The sequence below is a fragment of the Diadema antillarum genome, unplaced genomic scaffold (assembly GCF_040938485.1).
Source record: "Diadema antillarum isolate AM-2024a unplaced genomic scaffold, OU_Dant_1.0 seq00000150_RagTag, whole genome shotgun sequence".
Lineage (NCBI taxonomy): Eukaryota > Metazoa > Echinodermata > Echinoidea > Diadematoida > Diadematidae > Diadema > Diadema antillarum.
Window position 1 is genome coordinate 765,659 of NW_027271223.1, and position 20,871 is coordinate 786,529.

At 37.1% G+C, this 20,871-nt stretch overlaps 1 protein-coding gene across 1 annotated transcript in view; it reads right to left on the minus strand.

Annotated features, from left to right (window-relative positions):
- LOC139727770 (glycerol-3-phosphate acyltransferase 1, mitochondrial-like) overlaps positions 1–20,871 on the minus strand; it is a 61,616-nt gene that overhangs the window by 21,052 nt on the left and 19,693 nt on the right. The window contains exons 3-5 of the mRNA XM_071638748.1: positions 4,390–4,506; positions 1,562–1,632; positions 872–985 (exon numbers count right to left, since the gene is read on the minus strand). Of these exons, the coding sequence (XP_071494849.1) occupies positions 872–985; positions 1,562–1,632; positions 4,390–4,506 (302 nt within the window). The remainder of the gene's footprint in view (positions 1–871; positions 986–1,561; positions 1,633–4,389; positions 4,507–20,871) is intronic.

Below are 20,871 nucleotides of genomic sequence, written 5' to 3' on the forward strand. Positions count from 1 at the left end.
TTTTCCCTCTATGTTTCGGTCATTGTTGTACCCGTGCTCCCCATCTTAATCTTTCAACTCGATTTTAACTGGGACCTACGCTCAACAAGCTCGCTTTTAAGTAGGTTCCTTCATATTTCTTTAGCATTCATTCACAGATTCCAAACTTCATAGATCGACCACTATATGTTTTATATATTTGCAATATTTTATTATGTCTCCAGCTTGATATCATGTACTTCATTTAATTTTGTTATACTTGATGTATTTTTTCATCGAGAAATATGAAAATAAATTGAAATTGAAATTGAAATTGAAATATATGCAACATAACAAATGTCACTGATCAATAATCACTAGTTCATACCAGCCAACCCTGAGACTTAATAAATCTGAACAAAGAAAAATAATTCAAAAATCTGAACTTTCATAAATTTCATATACTTTACTATTACAGATATTTCTAAAAATCAGAACACTCTGAAATTAATGCATTTTTTTTCAGTGAAAAATCTGAATTTTCAGATTAAAACTGAACAGTTGGCAGGTATGCTAGTTGTAAGGAATGCTGATAGTAATAACAATATATAAAATAATGCCGCTAAATGTAGTGGCAATGTGTACACTGTCATCATTGCAAAATCACTAATATCATCAATATCATCATTATAGATATAATTATACAACAATTTTGAAAATGTTGCGGCTGTTCATTATGGCTGCAGGTAGATTATAAGTTGGAGTTGAAAGTACGGCATGCTTCTTTAGAGATCCCAGACCACAATAAGTTAGGGTGTGTTTGTTCCCCATGGTAAATGATACACACACATCTGAAGAATGAATTACCTCCTACTGTGTAATGTGTATAAAAGAGATAATGACTGGCTCTAACCTCTGATTTTCCAACACTTTTTCTGACATGTCCTTTGCAAGTGGATACTTGTGGGAGACTCCTCGGAACAAAGCATAATCAAGATGAGGAAAATATCTGGACAACAGTCCAGGCCTGTGGACACACATGGAGGTAAAGAAAATCAAACAAAAATGCATTCACAGATGTCTGTTAAGTTTGAGTACAATGTATTCATGGCATCATGTTCACATTTGTGACATCCATTTTTCATTTTCACACAAAATTTGAAACATAATCACATTCCTGTCTAAATTGAACAAATAAAACTGCCTTCTTTGTTTTTGTTTTTCACCCAAATGCATCAACATATCAAGATGATATCACTCAAACTTAAATGTTACAGACTACTTCTACCACATTTTTTCCACAGATACACTTGCTACAAATCTCATCATTTCCACCCCTTCTATGGCTGCATATGAGTAAAACATTTTGACAACTGGACAAAGAAAACTTATGAAATCATAACCCTCACAACATATCTCAAAGTCTGTTCCTGTAATATGCTTGATGAAGCAAAGCTGAGGGTTACGATGATGCTTTTGACATTCTTACTGCAGCGCCATGAAAACAGAATGCACTGCAATACAGCAAACTATGAAATCATAATCCTGAATCACATCACACATGAGCAGTAGAAGGTCTGACTGTTGTGGTCAGTTTACTGACCTGACAGCCTTTGGTGTCTTCAGGATATTCCTCATTCCTCGCCGTTGGATGTCTTCATGGAAAAAGACCTCCTATGTGGATAAAGAGACAATGTCTTGTCGGCTGTGTGAAGTCAAGAACACAGTGTACAGTTCTCATACCAAGAAAAAGGCAAAAAATCCATCAGCACACACACCAAGGGCTACTCAATCAAGTGTGTCAGTGTCAACAGATGTAATAAATACCTTCCTAGGTAAGCCCCATTAAAGACTAAAATTGCAAGCAAACTCATTTTACCCAGTAATTTTTACAAAAGCATGATAAAAACTTGGAAAATTATATTTTCAATATTGATTTATCTGATTTTTAAAATAAATTAATATTCTGTAGAAACAGAACCTCAAGAAAGAACTCGTACATTTCTGCAAAAACTTGCCTGATTTGATTGTCTTATTCAAGGTGGAAAACAGCTTTAGCAAAATGCACATCATCTTTAATTCTTTTTATGACACTTATCACATCCTATACTAGCATTAGCTACGAAAGAAAATGAGCTAACAACAAAGGAAAATGCTGTCTCTAGGCCCATTCATACATGAAGAGTTATGGAATTTGGGTCCCAAATGCAAAATCAATGATGTAATATTTACCTCTATTCACACATGGCAAACAAACCTAACTCAGCTACAAGCAAAGTACTTTAAATCTTCGATCTGTAGGCCTACATGCTATTAAAACAATTACAAAGCACGACATAGGGGCATCAAGCCTTGTGTGGCCAGTTGTATCATGACAATAAACACAAATTTGATAAATATTGTGAGGGTTTAAAATATCAAAATGAACCAACATCTGCATCTCTGTAAAAAGGAAGCAATAGAGTTTGTGTGCGTGTGTGTGTGTGCATGTATGTGTGTGTGTGTGTGTGTGTGTCCACATGAAAAAATGTTTTTGTATCACATTGCCAAAAACAAAGTGTTTTTATAAAACCTACATGTATACCCTGTTTATACAGGACATTTAGCAGAGTGCTTCTGAAGTGCTCCAAAATTCTGTATTATGAACAAACGAAATAACTCTAAAGTGCTCCAGAAGGTTGGTTGGTTGAAGCTCAGTCATTTAATTTATCATCATCCCCAGCCGATGAAAGTTTTTAGTAACATGCTCCAGAAGTGGTACACAGAACGCATTGTGAATAACGCTATTACAGTTGTATGTAAAGTTCTTGCACATGCGAAGGTTACCAAGGGTTACTGTAAAACACAATATTTTCATGGCATGAAATTTTCGCAAATTGGAGCCGATGGCCTTTTTCGCGGCATGAAATTTTCACGAATTGCCACTGGCATTCAATGCATATAGTGTAGACAAGAACTTTGATATAATTTAAAGTGCATTTTGATTTTGCGAATCTTGGCTCTCACGAAATTTGTGAAGTTAAAATGCATGCAAACATTCCTCGTTTTGCAGTATGCCCATCTCAGCAACTGTGATTGTGGTTTTGGCAGGTTATGACGCTCTGTATGAATAAACTCAAAGGGGCACATAATGTAAGTTAAAACTCTTCAGGAGTACTCCTGTGCTCTATTTTGTGTATAAAAGGGGTCTGTTTCTGTTGTGTGTGAATAGGCTCTTCTAAATCATGTGCAAACAAAGTTGTTGACAGCAGAGTTAGTGTCAGTTCTGTACTGTGACCTTGTGATCTACAATAAGAGGCAGGCACTTAACATGAATACAAACAACAAAGTTCATTACTGTGACAAGGCTATGAAGTGAATTTAAAGCATGATCCAATCCATTAATTAACCCTGAACAAGGCTTTTCCTTTTGGGTGATTGTTGTCCACTGATATCAAAACAATTTATATGTGACACACAGTGGTTCATTGTACACAATCCCACATTGTTTTTCTTTTTAGCAATTTTACCATTTCTTATTACAAAAACCTAAATTTCTATCATTTACATATGGTTTTGTCACATTTACTTGCAGTTTGGTGCATCTTTCATGTTACTTGAGCATTGTCTTCAGGAATCCCAATAACTATATTTATTCATACATAACGAAAAAACAAAATTGATGTAACATCTGAAATTACCTACATGGGCTCTCTTTTCAAAACAACTTCTTGTAATAAGTCTTTAAAGCCTATATCATCACAAAGTCATATGCCAAAGTATTGATAACATATTCTCATGGTTTGGCACTGCATTACCAAAACAATTCTCTAAATTTTTTCTTCATCTCTGACAGTATACATGACACCATTACATTGCACGAGGAAACCCATATATTGACTTTAAAGTAACATTACCATCCCCCCCCCCCCCACACACCTTAAAGATGAAGTCTGGATCATTTGAAATTAGTCTGAAAAGAAAGAGTAATCTTACATGTAGGTAAGTACAGTGAATATTTGACTAGAATTGGATTAAAATAAGGGAATATTTTAAATACATAAATAAACCATTCAAGAACTGTTTGAGAAATTAAATAATTGCAGAATTTCATTATTATAATTTTCTAATTTGTATTCCACTTTGGATCGAATGTTTGCTATTGTGCTCAAAAGATTTTAATCTTTAGACTACAGTAACTGGTCAAAAATTACCCTTCAATTCAGAGTAAGGTTATGTTCTGCCAAATTCATTGATATCATAAGCAATATATTTCTTTTGAAGATCTCTTTTTACCTCTACTTTATTTAACCCTCTCACCATCGCCTCTTCAAAATGCCATTTATTTTGTGCACACCTAGGCTGCAAATGATAGCAAATGGATTCAACGACATCTTACATTGCTGGACACTTTTTGTTTGTTTGTCTGTTTATGATGGATATGTAGCTTACCCGACTCATTTGAGCACACTTTGGGCAGCATCGTCCGATGGCTGGGCGACTAACTGTTGAGAAGTCTGTGGAGGCAGGTGGGCACATCTTGAAATGGGCAAGCTCAGGTACCAGGTCCTGTGTCATGAATAAAGCAGGCAAAAAAAGATGCAAGAAAGGCGCATACAGACTTGTGCCATGTTCAATATCTCAAAGCACCTGGATGGAAAAACTTGTGGGAATTATGACAAGAATTTTCCCAATGAAATTACTGGGGGTTCAACAGGTGATCAACAGGAAAACTAACATTTCTGTGAGCAGTATTATACACACTCTTGCTGTGATAGAATGGTGCTATACATAGTATTTACAGGACAAGCGGCTTTTAATCTTTATAAATGGGAATAAGGACAATGATGGAAGCATATTGTAATTTGACATATTATGCCCCTGCAAACTCCACAATTCAGTTTCTTCTCTCAGATCTTTTTTTAACCTTCCTTTTCACAAACACGGCCCATGAAATAGCAGTCACCAAACAAGAATGACATGTTTTTCACAAGTGGCATTACAATCACTGCACATAACTTCATCATATTGTTTTGTTTTTCTGTGTGTTGTTGTTGTTGTTGTTGTTTTTGGGGGTAGAAGATTAACCCCCCCCCCCCCACCTCTACCCCACCCCCACTTGAGCTTTTCTTTGCTTGTTAGCTGATTTTGGGAGAAAAGTGTCACCAAAAAATGTGAAGACCTTTTTTCTTTTCCTTGCTTGTCATGACCCAAACTTCACCCACCTCCCCCCTTAGCAAAAGGCTACCGGTAGATCTCCTAAACACCCTTTTCCATTTTTGTTGAGTGATAAAATGATACCGATAACAACATCAAATAGGGGTATGAGAAACACAAAACTTTGCCAGGATACTTCACACTTGCCTTGAGACTTTTTCTACCTACTTCTAAGAATGTTATAACAACAAATCTTGTGAAAGCCTGAAGGATGAGAGCATATACAATTGTATGCAGCACATCTGCTTGTTGTAGGTTTTTTTTTTTAACTTAAAATGCAATACATGTACAGTAGGTTCTCCAAGAATTAATGGATTCCTTGAAGAATTCTAAGAACACAAAAACATCAACAATACTTGGAAAGTCCACTTAAGATGTCATTGTGGACTTCACCATAAAAGGCTTGTGTATAAATCAGTCAACACTGTGGAGTTTAAATTTCAATGGTTAATTTCACAAAAAGAACCTACATGGTATTGGTATACAGTGCTCCACACACACACTCACCACAAAGCTAACCTATTGAACTTTTCCCACAGTGTATTGTATGCAAAGCTGTTCTCAAGCCAGGTAAACAGCAAAACAAATACTCCACGCACTCTGATGGTTACCACTGGAAAACACTTGATATTTGTCCAACACTGACCTGGCTAATACAAATGACAACTAGGCTGAATGTCAAACACTAGTGGGGAAAATACAAGAATATAGCATACAGAATGTACCGTGTATCATACGCATGTAGAAGAGTACATTTACATACAGTAGAAAGTATTATTGACATATGATGCATAAAGTCTATAGTCATGTTACACACTAATCTGATGCTAAATAGTGAATTAATATCTATAAGCAATGATAAACAATAAACAATTGGTATACCTATGGTGTACAATCAATTTTGATACATATGTATGTGATCATAAATGTGGATACCCAATGGATGACTTCAAGTTCAGTGCTAGTGCCATCTCAACACTAGCACCAATGATAAAACCGAATTTGAAATCAATCGGTGTTGAGAGGTTGACCTCATAGTTATGATGTACTTCCGAAAGTTAATACAGTACTCTCCGCGTAATCGGGTATCGCTTATACGGGTACTCTGTTTAATTGGGTAGAAAAGTCAAAATCAGTTCCAATGCACATTAAAATCACCTGATAATCGGGTTGCCTCTCCGCATAAATGGGTAAATAATTTTCTTCTAATCTACTTTCTACCCACATTTTATCACAGATATAACACTTTAAGAAATCATGAATGTCAAATTTTCCACGTTAGCGAGGAGTCTTAGTCAAACCACAAAGTTTTATGAAGGCATATTTGTCCATAAAAAGAGTGTAAATTAATGCTCCTGACTGAGCAAGTGTAAGGTATGTATAATGTGCCGTGCAAGCACGCGTGTTAAGCATACAGTGTAGGTGTTCGGTGCAGTGTACAATGCATGTACATACACATTGTGTGTGTCAAATGTGAATGAGACGTGTTCTTCTGTTAATCGGGTACTCCGCTTAATGGGGTAAGAAACGCTCTGCCCAAGCCTACCCGATTATGCGGAGAGTACTGTATGGGCCTGTGTTTGTGTCGGTGATTTACGTGCTTTTTCCCCATTGGCCAACACGAGCGGAGCTCCTAGGGATTATCATCTTCATCATTTCAAGTTCGGTGCTGGTGTTAGCGTCACCGTGCGAGACTCAAACTGTATACTGTAAAACATGATATATTCGCGGCACGAAATTTTCGCGAATTGGAGCCAACGGCCTTTTTCGTGGCAAGAAATATTCGTGAATTGCCTCTTGCGTTCAATGCATATAGTGTACATAAGAAATTTCGCGTGCATTTTAATTTCGCGAATCTTGGCGCTCGCGAAATTCGCGAAATTAAAATGCATGCGAACATTTCTCGTTTTACAGTAAGCTGATTATTTTTGCGAGGGTTTAATTTTCGCGAATTTCGTGAATCACAGTTGGATTGCAAATTTAAGAACACACAACAATGGCTCCATGTGCTTTGTTAATAGAGCATACACATAAGTGTCGCCGTCGGTGTGCAAAAACAACATCTCATGAAAATGTTTGTGACCTCGTCATTTGTGAAAATATCTGTATGCGAAAATAACAGCATATACAGTATTCACATCCATAATAGATGTATGGGCAAAGACTATGCGATATAATGGTGTAACATACACACACACTCTAGACATGGCTACATAAACCTGACCCTGGGGGCAAAATTAAGATTGTGTTTTGGAGAAGGAGTGAAATTTGTCGCATTTTAATCTGTCTTCCTCATTATGTGTCTTTCTATTCAGTCATGACCACATTTTTTAATGTTTGACTTTATAAAACCACATGCCATTACTTTTCTTGGCGCACAAATCCCACAGACTTTGCTGATGCCAACACCTAGTGTTGGGAATCAACTGTGATTGGTATTGCTGCGTTAATCTGACAGTCAGTGTTAGGAGCTCGATTTAAGGCAGTTGCTTGGGAGATTGCACTAGCACCCAACTTGAATTCACCCGATACATGTGTAGCCTGCACATATACTTGTACATTATAAATACATTTACCAAGTAGGCCCTCCTCTCCATGAGCAAAACAAAAGTGTACGTTTGGGAAACTGCACCATGACACAATGTGACTGCACAAAATTTGTCTTCTACGTGGTCTTGAAAAGAGCATTACGGGGACAAAATATATGGAAGGTTTTGGTATGCATTGCAAAATATCCACAGTTGTGACAACCACAGCAGTAAGTGAGATGTCTTTTACAGGTCTAAAAAGAAAGTATATAAAAACATGAAAAATCATCAAAATAATATAAAGCCACTGTCAAGAGATCATAAATTTGTAGAATGCAGAATCGAGACGAATATGGCCTTTTTTACGATCAGTGGTGTAACTTTTGTACTCAGAGAGTCAAAATTTCAAACAAAATATTTTTTCATTATTCTGTTTGATTCCTGTTGGAAAGTATTCAAATTTTTGAAAAAATAACATTTCAGACCTTAAAGCTGAAGAGTTATTGGTGTAATTTAAGGAAAACCCTGGCACCTGAAGTAAATTTAAGCAAAATTTTGTTTTCATGAATTGCACCACAATGACAAAACTCTGTAGTCAAACTTCACCATGCAAAGTTTATATGGTTAACAACAATATATAGTTTGTGAATCAAAACTACTTGGGGGTTGAATATAAAGTGAATTTAAAAAAAAATACATGAGATTTATAAATTTTTGGTAAAAACACCAATTGACGTGCAATTTTTAAGATTTTAACTATTTATTGGAGGGCAAGCCAGGTCAAACTCTATACTATAACAAGTCTTTAAGAAGGGCTACCTTCCTATGTAGGTTAAATGAAATTCCAATCATTTCTTTAAATCTTGGATTTTTCACACATGGATATTTCGGAGGTGACAGTTCACATAATAGAATGTTTCGGAGGTGACATTAATATTAACACTCAGTTTTTTGTAGAATAAGTGACAATAACACAAAACTTCTTCTTTTTATCAATGTTTTTGATAATTATAACTCGAGAACAAGAAATTAACTCCTGTTTCAAGCAGATAAACCACACCGAACAAGTGTTTTTTTACACTTCATTAATTAGCACGGGTACCGGTAGTTTGCCATCCATTTGGACGAAGGTTGTAAGCTAAATATTGTAATCTGAAGAAACATGGCGTTCCATTTTCTACCTTAAATTGAGATAAGGGTGTGAGATCATTTTAGTAATGTTTCTTTGCTCTCAGAACATTTTATTCCACAACACCAGGGAAGAATCACTTCGTTTCGGAAGTGACATTCAATGTTAACATTGTGTTGAAATATTCATTTACAGTAAGAATATGACGGACATAAGCTAGATATTGTAACCTGAAAAAAACATGACATTCCATTTTCTATCTTAAACTGAAATGAGGGTGTAAGATCATTTTAGTAATGTTTCTTTGCTCTCAGAACATTTTATTCCACAACACCAGGGAAGAATAACTTTGTTTCGGAGGTGACATTCAATGTTAACATTGTGTTCAAGTATTCATATAGTATGTCCCCCCCCCCCCCTTAAAAAAAATACAATTAGACTTTTTCATTGATAGCACCAAATATGATTAAATCAGCTAAAATCTACTTTGGGGTCTTAAATCATAACATCTTATAGCTCTATTTTGCAGAAAGCCCCAGTCAATTTGGTTAAGTGGTCTCAAAGAAATGTGGAATGTTATAAAGGATGTCAGGAGTCTGATTCTTCCAAGTTTAGCACTTGGATGCTCTTGGAACTGCATATTAATGTGTAAACACAATATACAGAACTTGGAGGGAAGGGATTCCTAACATGCTCTACAAAAATCCTCATTTCTCTTTGACCTCTGAAGCAAATTGAATGGGGTTTTCTGTAAGGTGTGGGCAATGAGTTATAGTTTCAATCCCTCAAATTGTATTTTAGATTGATTCACTATCTTTAAAGTTATCGTTGCGGAGGGTACCATTGTAATTTTTTGGTGGGGACATAGGTTATGAATGCCAAAAGCAAAAATTCTTATTTGACTTGTATTATGTTTTTGTTTGCACATAGTATTATAAATAGATTAATTCAAGGATGTTCATGAATTCTTCATCATTCTTGATAGCCACCATACAAATGTTATAATACTGGTGAAAGGTGTTTGGTTCATCTGGGATAAATTTTCTATATACCAGATTCATTTAAACTGTTGACATTACTAAAATATATTTTATGTATCTTCTGAATTGCTTGAAAATTACCTGCAAATCATATATATTAGTCACTTTTGAGAGTAAAAAGTATAAGATAAGAAAAAAAATCATTTTATTGTTTTGGAGGTGACACAACACAGAGACAACCCAACTTCTCAGGTGTTAACTAATAATATATTGTGAACATTCATGTCTTTCCTCATGGCTTTAATTTTCAAATATAAGCTCTTTCTTTCAGTTCTTACTTGTTATTTTGTTTAGTTATTCTCTTTCATGATAGTGGATACCAGCTCTTATTTTGTTTTAGATTGTAATTCATACTAATCTTTAGCAAGTTTTTACAGTTTGGTTAAGACAACAATTTGTGTTTCCCAGCTGAAGAGAGCAGCATAATGCTTTTGTGTGAACTTATGGGGATTTTTTTTTTTTGTTCAGTAATTTTCCCCATCAACTTCACAGAAGGTCCCGGACACAAACTGGTCTCAAATAACCCTATAAGGGACCGAAAAAGGACAAGTTCACCTCAATAGACACGAGGGTTGAGTAAATACAGCAATATTAGTAAAACACATCAGTGAGAGTTTGAGGAAAATAAGGCAATCCGTTCCAGAGTTATGGATTTTTGAAGTTTCTGCTCATTCAAAGCTGAATGAGAAGACTTCTATAGCTTGTGATGTCACACATGTACAAGGATATAGAGAAAGTATCAAGAAAATTCAACATATTTTCACTTTTCTTGCATGACAAAAGAATACTTGACTTCTCTCTTTTGGAAGGCAGGGTGAATAATATTGCCCTAACATACATCAGTAGCAAGTTGAAGAAATGTGCACTTTTTTCAAAAAGTAAAGTTTTGTGAAATTCACTTATATTTTCTTTATATCGTTGTATGCATGTGACATCATACACTGTCGTAGTCGTCGCATCCAGCAGTGATTGCATAGATACCGGTACTTAAAAAAGCCCATAACTTTTGAATGGCTTGTCCAATTTCCCAAACTTTCAATGATGTGTTCTACTAATGTTGTTGCATTCACTCAATCCACATGTATATGAAGGTGGACTTGTCCTTTAAGAAACCATTTTCTTTTCCTTGAAATTCCAGTACTTAAAGCCAAATTCTAAGATAAAACATAATAACAAAACAAGGTAAACACGTCATCAAAATTATATTGAGATAGAACTACAAATCTTGTTTTTGGATCTTTCCCTTTCCAGTCCTGGTGACTTGTTCCTCTGTTCACTTTAGTTGTCAGATAATTTCAATAATCTTAAAAAATACAATGTCATAAACTGTTGGCTCAACTTGGAAAATGTAATAATTATTGTCATATTTTATTTTAAAAAATCATATAATTTTGTTTATGATTACCACGTTGTACATGGAAAAACAACAACTAAGAATTCAAGAGCAAGTTGTGCACCAGCTATAGGCATGTGGCCTTTTTATGGAGTTTGATTATTTTATGATTTTTTTAAGATTGTGGACTAGGGCATGCATGAACTGCCACATGTATCACTTTGGTCTCAAGGGAATTCTGGTGAGCTACATGTAGGTATACAAAAGTCACTTCTATTGTGATGATTTTGTAGATATTAAATGTATTTGAAAATGTTGATAGATAGTGAAAAGGAACTGAAGTCTTGCCTTTCACTATCACATAACAATATGGTGTTAACAAACAATGTCACCTCCGAAACACAAGAAAAAGCAACCTACATGGAAAGCTGTGATTGGTAAATCTTCACAACTAAATTGCTTAAATTGGAAATCAAGCTTCTAAGATGAAAGCATCTATATGTTTACTTAACTAAAGCAGGAGAATTGATCTTGATTACAATATTATATATACAACAGATGGGTGTATTTTGTGCATTCTCTTTGTTAAAAAAGTGAAAAAATGTAAATTTGCCCTAAAACCTACAGTATAGTAATAAAAATAAGAGTGAGAGTGTGTTAGTTGATTTCTCCACTTTGAGACTTATGTTACTAAAATAAATGAAACCATTGGTGTACATAATATGGTTTCTCTTCAATAGAAATGAGCAAAAACTCTTGTTAACAGTGTTTTGTCACCTCCGAAACAGTAATTTTTAGTTTTTATTAGATCTTTTATTAATATCTAGAAAATTCTTACTTCCTGTTGCCATATTACTATTTTCATCCAAAAGAGATTCCTGTCAATTGAACAGAATCAAACAAAATTGCTTTGTCTTCGAGAAATTATCAAATATAATGCGCTTGTTGTTTCGGAGGTGACGATTGTTTCGGAGGTGACAAGTGTTAACGGAAAATTGTAAATTGCTCCGAAATGAAAACAACAGGCTGTATTTCTACTACCTTCCTTCAGAGATAATGTGAGGGGATATGTTACATTTTTGTAGATGTAATGTATAACTGATGTCAAGAATAAAAAAATCAAATACATAAATCTGTTGTCTCGGAGGTAACAGAAAAGTTAACGGAAAAGTTGCATAAATTTATAAACACTCACCAAAAAATGATAAGCTATTTGAATCAAATAATCTTTGGATCGAAGTTAAGCCAGATTGATTACTATTCTGTTTTGATGGAAATTAGCAAAGTTGAATTTTATAATTGTGAGCAAGAGCTAACTCAAAAGAGGGGTTAATTGTTAATGGAAAATGTCACCTCCGAAACATAAAGTTTGGACAATTTCAGTCTTTAAAGAAGACAAAGCAGAATCTGGTAAACATAATAGTTCTTAATGTTGGATACCTGTCTATCACCACAACAACAAAAATAATGAAAAGGAATAAACAATTTAATATGCTAGGTCTGACAAAAAAGCCATGTCAGAGTGCATACACCAAAAGTGTTGGATTTCAAGCATGTAAGTGCATGCCACATCTGAAAGAAAAAGAGAGGAAAGTTCATTAAGGTACCCAAGGTAGACACTGTGGGTGGTAAGTTTATGAGAAAAAATAATGCATATCCGTCAGTGTATAAGAAAGTTATACACCAATTAGTGCCAAAACCGTGTTTTACACCACTGATTGTAAAAATGGCCATATGCGATATGATGGCGATCAGAGCTATTGTTTATATTAGCAATCTGCTTCTTGTACACATCACACCTCTTCCCTGTCCAGAAATGCTCAATACACATTGCAGGACACGTGGTGCCCTAACCAGCTAAAATAACCTGTTGCAGTGTTGTATCATCTATAGGCAATGGCAAAAGTTGCTTCACCTTTCGCTCTGTGATATTGTCCTGATCGCTTGAAAGTTGAGCTAATCTGTGACACACCTCCACGATGACTTCCTCTTAACCCATTAACACAACAAAACTGTGAATACAGCAGTTTCATTCAAACGACTAAAAATGATAACAAAAGTATCATCCCCTGCAGATTAGACATTGGCTGACATATCAAATATCTGATTTCAAATCAAAGTTGGCTGTTTTTCAAGGCTATGGCTATTGAACTTTGCCACTTATTGTGTTCATGAGCGTGTCAGTTCTTTTGTGGGAGTATTTCAATTTTGCTTCTTTTTTTTTTCTATCCCTCTGGCAATGCTGTTTGCCATATTACAGTTAATAGTTTCCCCAGGAATTTCTAGGGACTATGGGACAAGTATTCATATCATACACTGACTACATATTGTCCAAAAACGCATTTTTAAACATTTCAACTGGCCAAAAAGACTTTGTTACTTCCTGGCGGGAGGGTTTTTGAAGGTCTGTTGTCATTACAAATTCTAAATCCCAGTACCTAAACCAAATTTTAATGAATGAATCCCCTAGTCCAACTTGAAAAAATCATGCAAATATTCAGCATTATGTCACTTGACATGTACAGCAGGTTGGGGGTTATATGAAGAGATTGTAAGACTACACTGGGTACAGGTCAGTGAAAGAAGGTGAAAGTGAATTTGATCATGAGAATTCATCATTCAGTCAACCTTTACGTAAGGACACTATCCAGACATACAAAGTTCACTTTATCTTATCAACCACAAGAGATATACACTGTACCAAACTTTTTCATCTTATCTCATCTATACTACAATTGTACACAGGATTTCTCAACTACGGTACTTGTGTACCCGCATAGTGATGTGTTTATTGTTTTTGTTCAAACACGAACAATGAACAGACATTGGTGACATTGAGAAACCTGTTATGTACAACGTAGGCCTACACTGCAGAGGTGTATGATGGTTGAAAGAGCATTGTACTATTTTCGCATACTCGGTGCTGGATACATTTCCATGATTGGTGATTTCCTTCCTTAACCCTACCCAGGGACAAATTGATAATTCTAACTTTCTTTGAATATAGTTGTTGAACATTGTTTTTGTTTTTTCTCTTTTTTTTGGGGGGGGGGGGCTGTCTGACTTCATAAGATGTACATCATGACGTGTAAGCTCATACAACTCGGATTACGCAATCTGTTATGGAACTACTCAAGACAATACAAACTGAGCTTTGTTGGTTATTATGTGTACTCACCCTGTGTGTACCGTGTTTGCCCTGCTATTATCCGGTAAATAAAACAGGAATCAGTGATCAAAAAGGGTGTGCAGGTGAAAAAAAAAAAGACATTTGCAGTGATAGCATACTGGTCATTGAGGAAAGGAGTGAATGCATCATAAGGGCTTTTTACACTTGTAAATTTTTGCTTAGTCCCGTACCAACGGTGGGGCTAAGGGGGGGGGGGGGGCCTTAGCCCCACTGTTGGTACGGGACTATCCTTAGCCCACTTTCTGTTTACACTCGTTTTTGCCAAAGTGGGCTAGCCCCACCGATAATCCCGTACTATCTGGCCCTGCAAAATAGTAGGGTTAGCACCACAATTGCGGTGCCAAGCAAGTGAGTGTAAACAGAACGAAAAAATAATCCGGGGCTAAGCGACGGAGACGAAGTCCAACCCCCACTGACCGATCAGAAACGAAATTAATCAAGTGCTACCGGTGCGTGTGTGTACGTGTACAGTGCACAGCATAATCATGAATATTCATGTGGTTTGGAAAGTCCGGGGCTAAGAAATACAAGTGTAAAAAGGTCAATTTTCTCCTTAGCCCCGGACAAGAGATAGTACGGGACTAATTGGCCAGTGTAAAAAGCTGAAAAAAGTGGTACGGGACTAACGATAGTCCTGGGTCAGAGAAAGTCCGGGGTTAAGAAACACAAGTGTAAAAAGGGCTATAATTTCCTTCAGTCTGTTTTTTTTTTCTGTTTTTGTTTTTGCATTATATCTTCTTCAAAGTGTGTCTTCTTTGCATTTGTCTGTTGGGCCATAAATGTTGTTTACGTGAATTTCTACATCTTTGACACACATTCCACATACAATCCAGTAAAATTACTACTATCATGTATACACCAAATATTTTGTGAGTATGGTATTTCACAACTAGTGACTTGTCAGACAATTTTGTGAGAGGCTGAGGTTGAATTCAAGATCGAGAACCACAATGATGGAAGTCCCTTTTCAGCAGAAAAGTAAGTGATTTCCCATCTCAGAAATGATACTCAGCACATGTGTTTCACAGGGCAATATTTTTGCGATGGTAATTTCCCAAATATCAGTTCACTCAAGAAATTTGTACAAATAACAACACAACTAAATACAATGTATATACCGAATAACAGGTTATAGAGTTATTACACTAAGGCACTTCAAGTTGCTGAATCTGACGTATTCAGTCTTCTCCTAATAAAGAACAACCAACAATTTGCACCAAGGGCTACGACACGCTACTTGCACTGAGAAGTGACACCACATCACTCTACACAAGTGTACATGTACCTGTATTGCTACCATTCAGGGATGACTGACAGCAACTGCAGGAATGCTTGCCAACTGTGACATCTTGCAATAACAGGAAGACAAGGATTTCACTAGTCTTACACCACCCACCCCATCTTGTCACAAGGTGAACACTGTGTACACACGTTAATCTGAACAGAGAGAGATTGAATAGGGGAAATAGGGTAACCTACAATCACATGCACTGATACCACAAAAATGATGATGAGTAATAAGCAAGGAAGTGATATTCTTGTGTACATCCCTCCAAGTTTTCAATAGTAGATCTATACCAGTGGTCCACACATTCGACTAGGGTACAGGGTATTGTAAAGCATGGCTACACCTCTGCATGATATACTGTATGTCAATATTTTTGCTCGATTAAGGCGTTTGCGCTAAGTGGCTCCAGAACATGTTCGCGGACTCTTGAATTCGCGCTGCAGAATTGTCAACCCACTAAAAATGTGCAGAGAAAAGTGTAAAGATATTTTCGTGGGTTTTACAAATATGTTGAATTTGCACATGCCAAATATAGCACAAAATATGTGAAAATTAATGTACAGCGAAAATTTCTGGGTTTACACTACCTTTATGATATAAAGCCTTCTTGATATCATGTTCAACATCGTCAATTGTAGCACGACCCCCTGGGTACCCAGAGATGGCCCGGACTTGCATCAAGTTGAATTTTTAGGATGTTATGCTACGAAACCAAGTCCCAATCAAGCTCATGTCAGGCCAGGCAATAGTTGAGCAGAAAGCTGCGGTCAAGTCCCTGACAGGCCGGGTAGTATTTGAGACACTCAAAAATTTCCCCAATGTAAATGTTTGTCTTAAAACCCCAGTTTATTCCTGACCCATATGGGCAAGATTAGTGAATTTCCCCTGACAAACCCCTGCATACTGTATTCCCGGGTGCTGTTCGTTATTCTGAAGGTTCGCTATTCCGAAGGTTCGTTGTTCCGAAGGGTCGTTAATCCGAAACACACAAATTCCCTATACCTAGAGGTTCGTTAATCCAAAAATGAAAAAGGGTTCGTTAATCCGAAAATTTGTGGCGTTATTCCGAAGGTTCGTTGTTCCGAAGATCGGTTAATCCGAAAATGAAATTCGGAACAATGAACCTTCGGAATAACAAATCTTAGGAATAAAGAGCCTTCGGAATAACGAACCTTCGGAATAACGAGCTGTAACCGTATTCCCGACCTACCTGGAAACACAAAAAACAAAACAAAAGTGCTAAAGTCCCTATCCAGCTTTGATGCAATGTACTTGTATAATGTAGCGTTATATGTGTATGAATGACATTTTTTTTTTCGCTTTGAATGCACATTAAGTGAAGGCATAGAAAATAGATTATTCTCACAAATATCATTTATTTCAACCCATTGAGGGCGGGCTGAATTTGCTACAACATGAATTTCCCGCAGACACATGCCTTCAGGAGTATACTTGGGACTCGTCCTCACTGGGTTAACTGTAAGAAAAGTAAATATAAAGGAGACTGGTAAAAGAACAGACATTAAATCTACATAAAATATGGAACAAATCAAAGAAAAGAAAAATCCCTTTAATTTTACATATGAGAAAATGTTTAGTCAGAACCTTTACAGGAAATTATTCAAACTTGTCTGTAAAATTTGAGATATTATCACTCAAATTGTGCACTTGAGCTTTGCATCCTCAACTTGTCTGTGCCCTACAGAGCGTGTCCAATATACCCTGCGACAACAGCATTGTCTCGACACATATTACGCTGCGCTGATATCATACAGTACCCGGTATGTGGGCTAGCTGCATCCAGTGCAATGTCCGTGCTCACTTATTTTGTTTCATCTCAAGTGTGGTTACTCATCTCTAGGTAATTGATTTATCAATAGGATCACTTCTCAGCTGTCTCTGCAAAATTGTGCGATAACCTAACACCAGGAATCAGCTACAGTTCACTGTAAAATGTGCAGACTCAATGCATGACTGGAGCCACAGTGCTCAGCCTAGGCACATGTGATATTGAACAGAGCCTATACTATCATGTACTACACAGTACTGTGTACGCACTGTTGTATACTGTACATTATAATACTTCTATGTACGTACAGGTAATGACATACACTAACAGCTGGGTCCACAACTGCTGTTGTTGTTGTTATTTTAATTTTTTGGCATGTATCATGAACATCATGACTTTAGATGAAGTTACAGAGATTTTAACCACCAAGTGGCCCCATTTCACAGAACACATACTATAGAGGAATTTTTTCAACATTTTGCACAACCAGAAACTACATGTAGCATGAAAATGAAAGCACACAAATATTTGTGCTTACTATCATTCCAGTAATTAATGTCCTGATGTCACTGAAATTAAAACATGCAAAATTCATTTTACCTAGTCAAACGCAAAGAATTTTTAATGCAAAAATATCCACTTTTACAGTACAAGCCGTGGATGACATCATCATGGCTACATATTTCAGTATCTTTCACTTTGTACTACAATATGAGGCCCAACATATGCAGCTCATACAATATTTCTGATGTCATCTATTCCATGCCATTCAATAAACATTGCAGCATTGTAGTGTGCTGTGACGTTAACATTTGTGCATTCATACATAGTTGTACAGGCATCACTCAAACTGAACGTTCAAGCAAATTTTCATGAGCTTTTACTAAGAGATAAAAAAACAACAACAATTGTTCACAAAAAGGATTCACAAAGACCCCGTTTACAGTACGGGGCTGGGCCACGCCGCAGCCGAGCCGCGGCCAAGCCCGGCCTCAATTGCAGGGCCGAGCCCCGCAATTTTGTCCGTTTACACTGCCGGGCTTGGCCCGGGCTTTTAATTCAAACCTTTCAATATTTTGTCATAGTGGGGCTCTGCTTGTAAACAAACACAATTTGGTATAGTCTGGTTTCAAGACCCTTTGGCAACTGGACTCTGCGGTGGCGACTTTGTCGCCGCCTTTGCCAAAGGAAAAATCCTTTGCAGGACAAAACCACCTTAAACTATACACTTTGTACTAGTTTTTGACGTTGAGGGCGTTAATATCCTGAATAGCGAAATAGTACGGACAGAGGGTCTGGAAGCCAGACTAAATTTGGTACCGCATTTGGCCCAGTTTGCGTTTACACTGAGAAAAGGCCGTGGCTCGGCCGCGGTTGAGACCACCTCCAGAGCGTGGCCAAATGCGCGGCCAATTTTGGCCCCGCATCTGGCCTTTTGTGCGTTTACACTGAAATGAAGGCCGGGCTCGGCCATGGCCGAGCCCGGCCTTTTCGCTCGCTGTAGGCCCATTTACACTTGCTTGGAAAAATCGTGATTTTTCTAAAATCGCGACATTTGGGTGTAAGTTGCTAAGCAACTACACCCAAACGCCCTCGAAACATCGCCAGAAAAATCGCCAGCCGGAGTGCGATTTTTTGAAACATCGCGAAGTTTGAGGCGAAGTTAGCGAGTGTAAACCCAAGCTGCAGAAATATCGCGATTTTTCATCACGTGACTCTCGGTATCGGATTGCACCGGGAGTTTACGCGCGCTCCCGATCCCTCTTTGGTATAAGACAGCTGTGTACAGCCACAGGTCTAAACGGCCAATTCTCGGTCGGCTCGTGGTCTGCATCTCTCACCTCCCCCTCCCTGATGAAACTAGTACACTGTACGTGAAAACCACAAATGGTAGGAAACCTGAAGTTTTCCAACCACGTATCATCACCCCATGACAACTTAACAAAATAATGTTCTCCCAGAAATGCGTTGATTCAGATTGTGAGCGTGTCCGTACTGCTCTCGATAATTATATACCTTGTTTGTGGAATACAGGACTCAGGAGTACGTCACAAGTGTAAGTTCTTGCTGTCGCCTGATAAAATACCAGTCCTAACTTCCAAGTCTTACTTCCCACTTTCGTCATATCGGCGAAATTTAATGATCCTCCTGAATGCTGCTGTAGATGAAGTTTTACACACCTACTACGTATGTGATCTAATGTAGCAAGCTACTATATAGTTTTACCGTAAGTAAACAGTCTCGAGAAGCACAAATTTATGTGTGCATTGTACTGATAAAAAGCCCTGGCTCAACGTTCCAACCAGCCAGCTGTGATCAAAATATACTGCACTGCAGTGAAAACGAACAGAATAGCGCGCGCTTCCATTCAGCTACCGTGTTGAAAACAGGTAAATTACGCATGCGCACTACCGACCACAAAATCGCGATGTTTCGTGATGCTCAAACTTCGCGTGCTTTTGCGCAAGTGTAAACGTTGGAACCAAAATATCGCGATTTTAAAAATCGCGATGTTAGTAAGTGTAAATGCGGCTTGTAAACGGGGTCCAAGACAGTTTAAATTTCAAAGCTCATACTGCAGCTGCTCTTGGTCAGTAATTCTGCGAGACAGACAAAATAAACTGCAGGTATACATCTTTCATAACGTACCGGGTGTAAAGTTGTTGTTGAGGGTTTGTTTGCTCTTCTTAAAATCCCACATACAGTATCTTTGCCACAGATCAAAAGACACATTTGTGTGAGCTCCATTATTGTTCCACTCAAGTAACAGTTCACAATATCAGCAAAAGGGAATTTATTCCTGATATATTGCAAACAATGGATTCATGGCACAGCAATGTCAGAGTATAGAGTAGGTAGCCCTCGACCTGTTAATTGTTTCCTGTATTTCAGCAAACAAGTCCGGGCAGAACATTTTTATCTTGGTATGACTCACTTTAAAGGACAAGTTCACCTTCATAAACATAAGGATTGAGAGAATGCAACAATGTTAGTAGAACACATCAGTGAAAGTTTGAGGAAAATTGGACAATCGATGCAAAAGTTATGACTTTTTTAAATTTTTGTGTTGGAACCGCTGGATGAGGAGACTACTACAGCTTGTGAGTCATATGCGTACAACAGTATAAAGAAAATATAAAGAAAATTCAACATATTTTCACTTTTTTCACATAATAAAAGAGCACTTGACTTGGCTCTTTCTAAAGGCAGGGGGAATAATATTACCCATAACATTTGTCGGTAACGAGTCGGGGGAATGTGAACTTCTTTCATAAGATGAAATTTTGTGAAATTCTCTTTATATTTTCCTTATATCGTTGTACGCATGTGACATCTAAGTTATTCACACACTGCAGTAGTCTTCTCATCCAGCGGTTACTGCACAAAAACTTCAAAAATTCATAACTTTTGAACGGATTG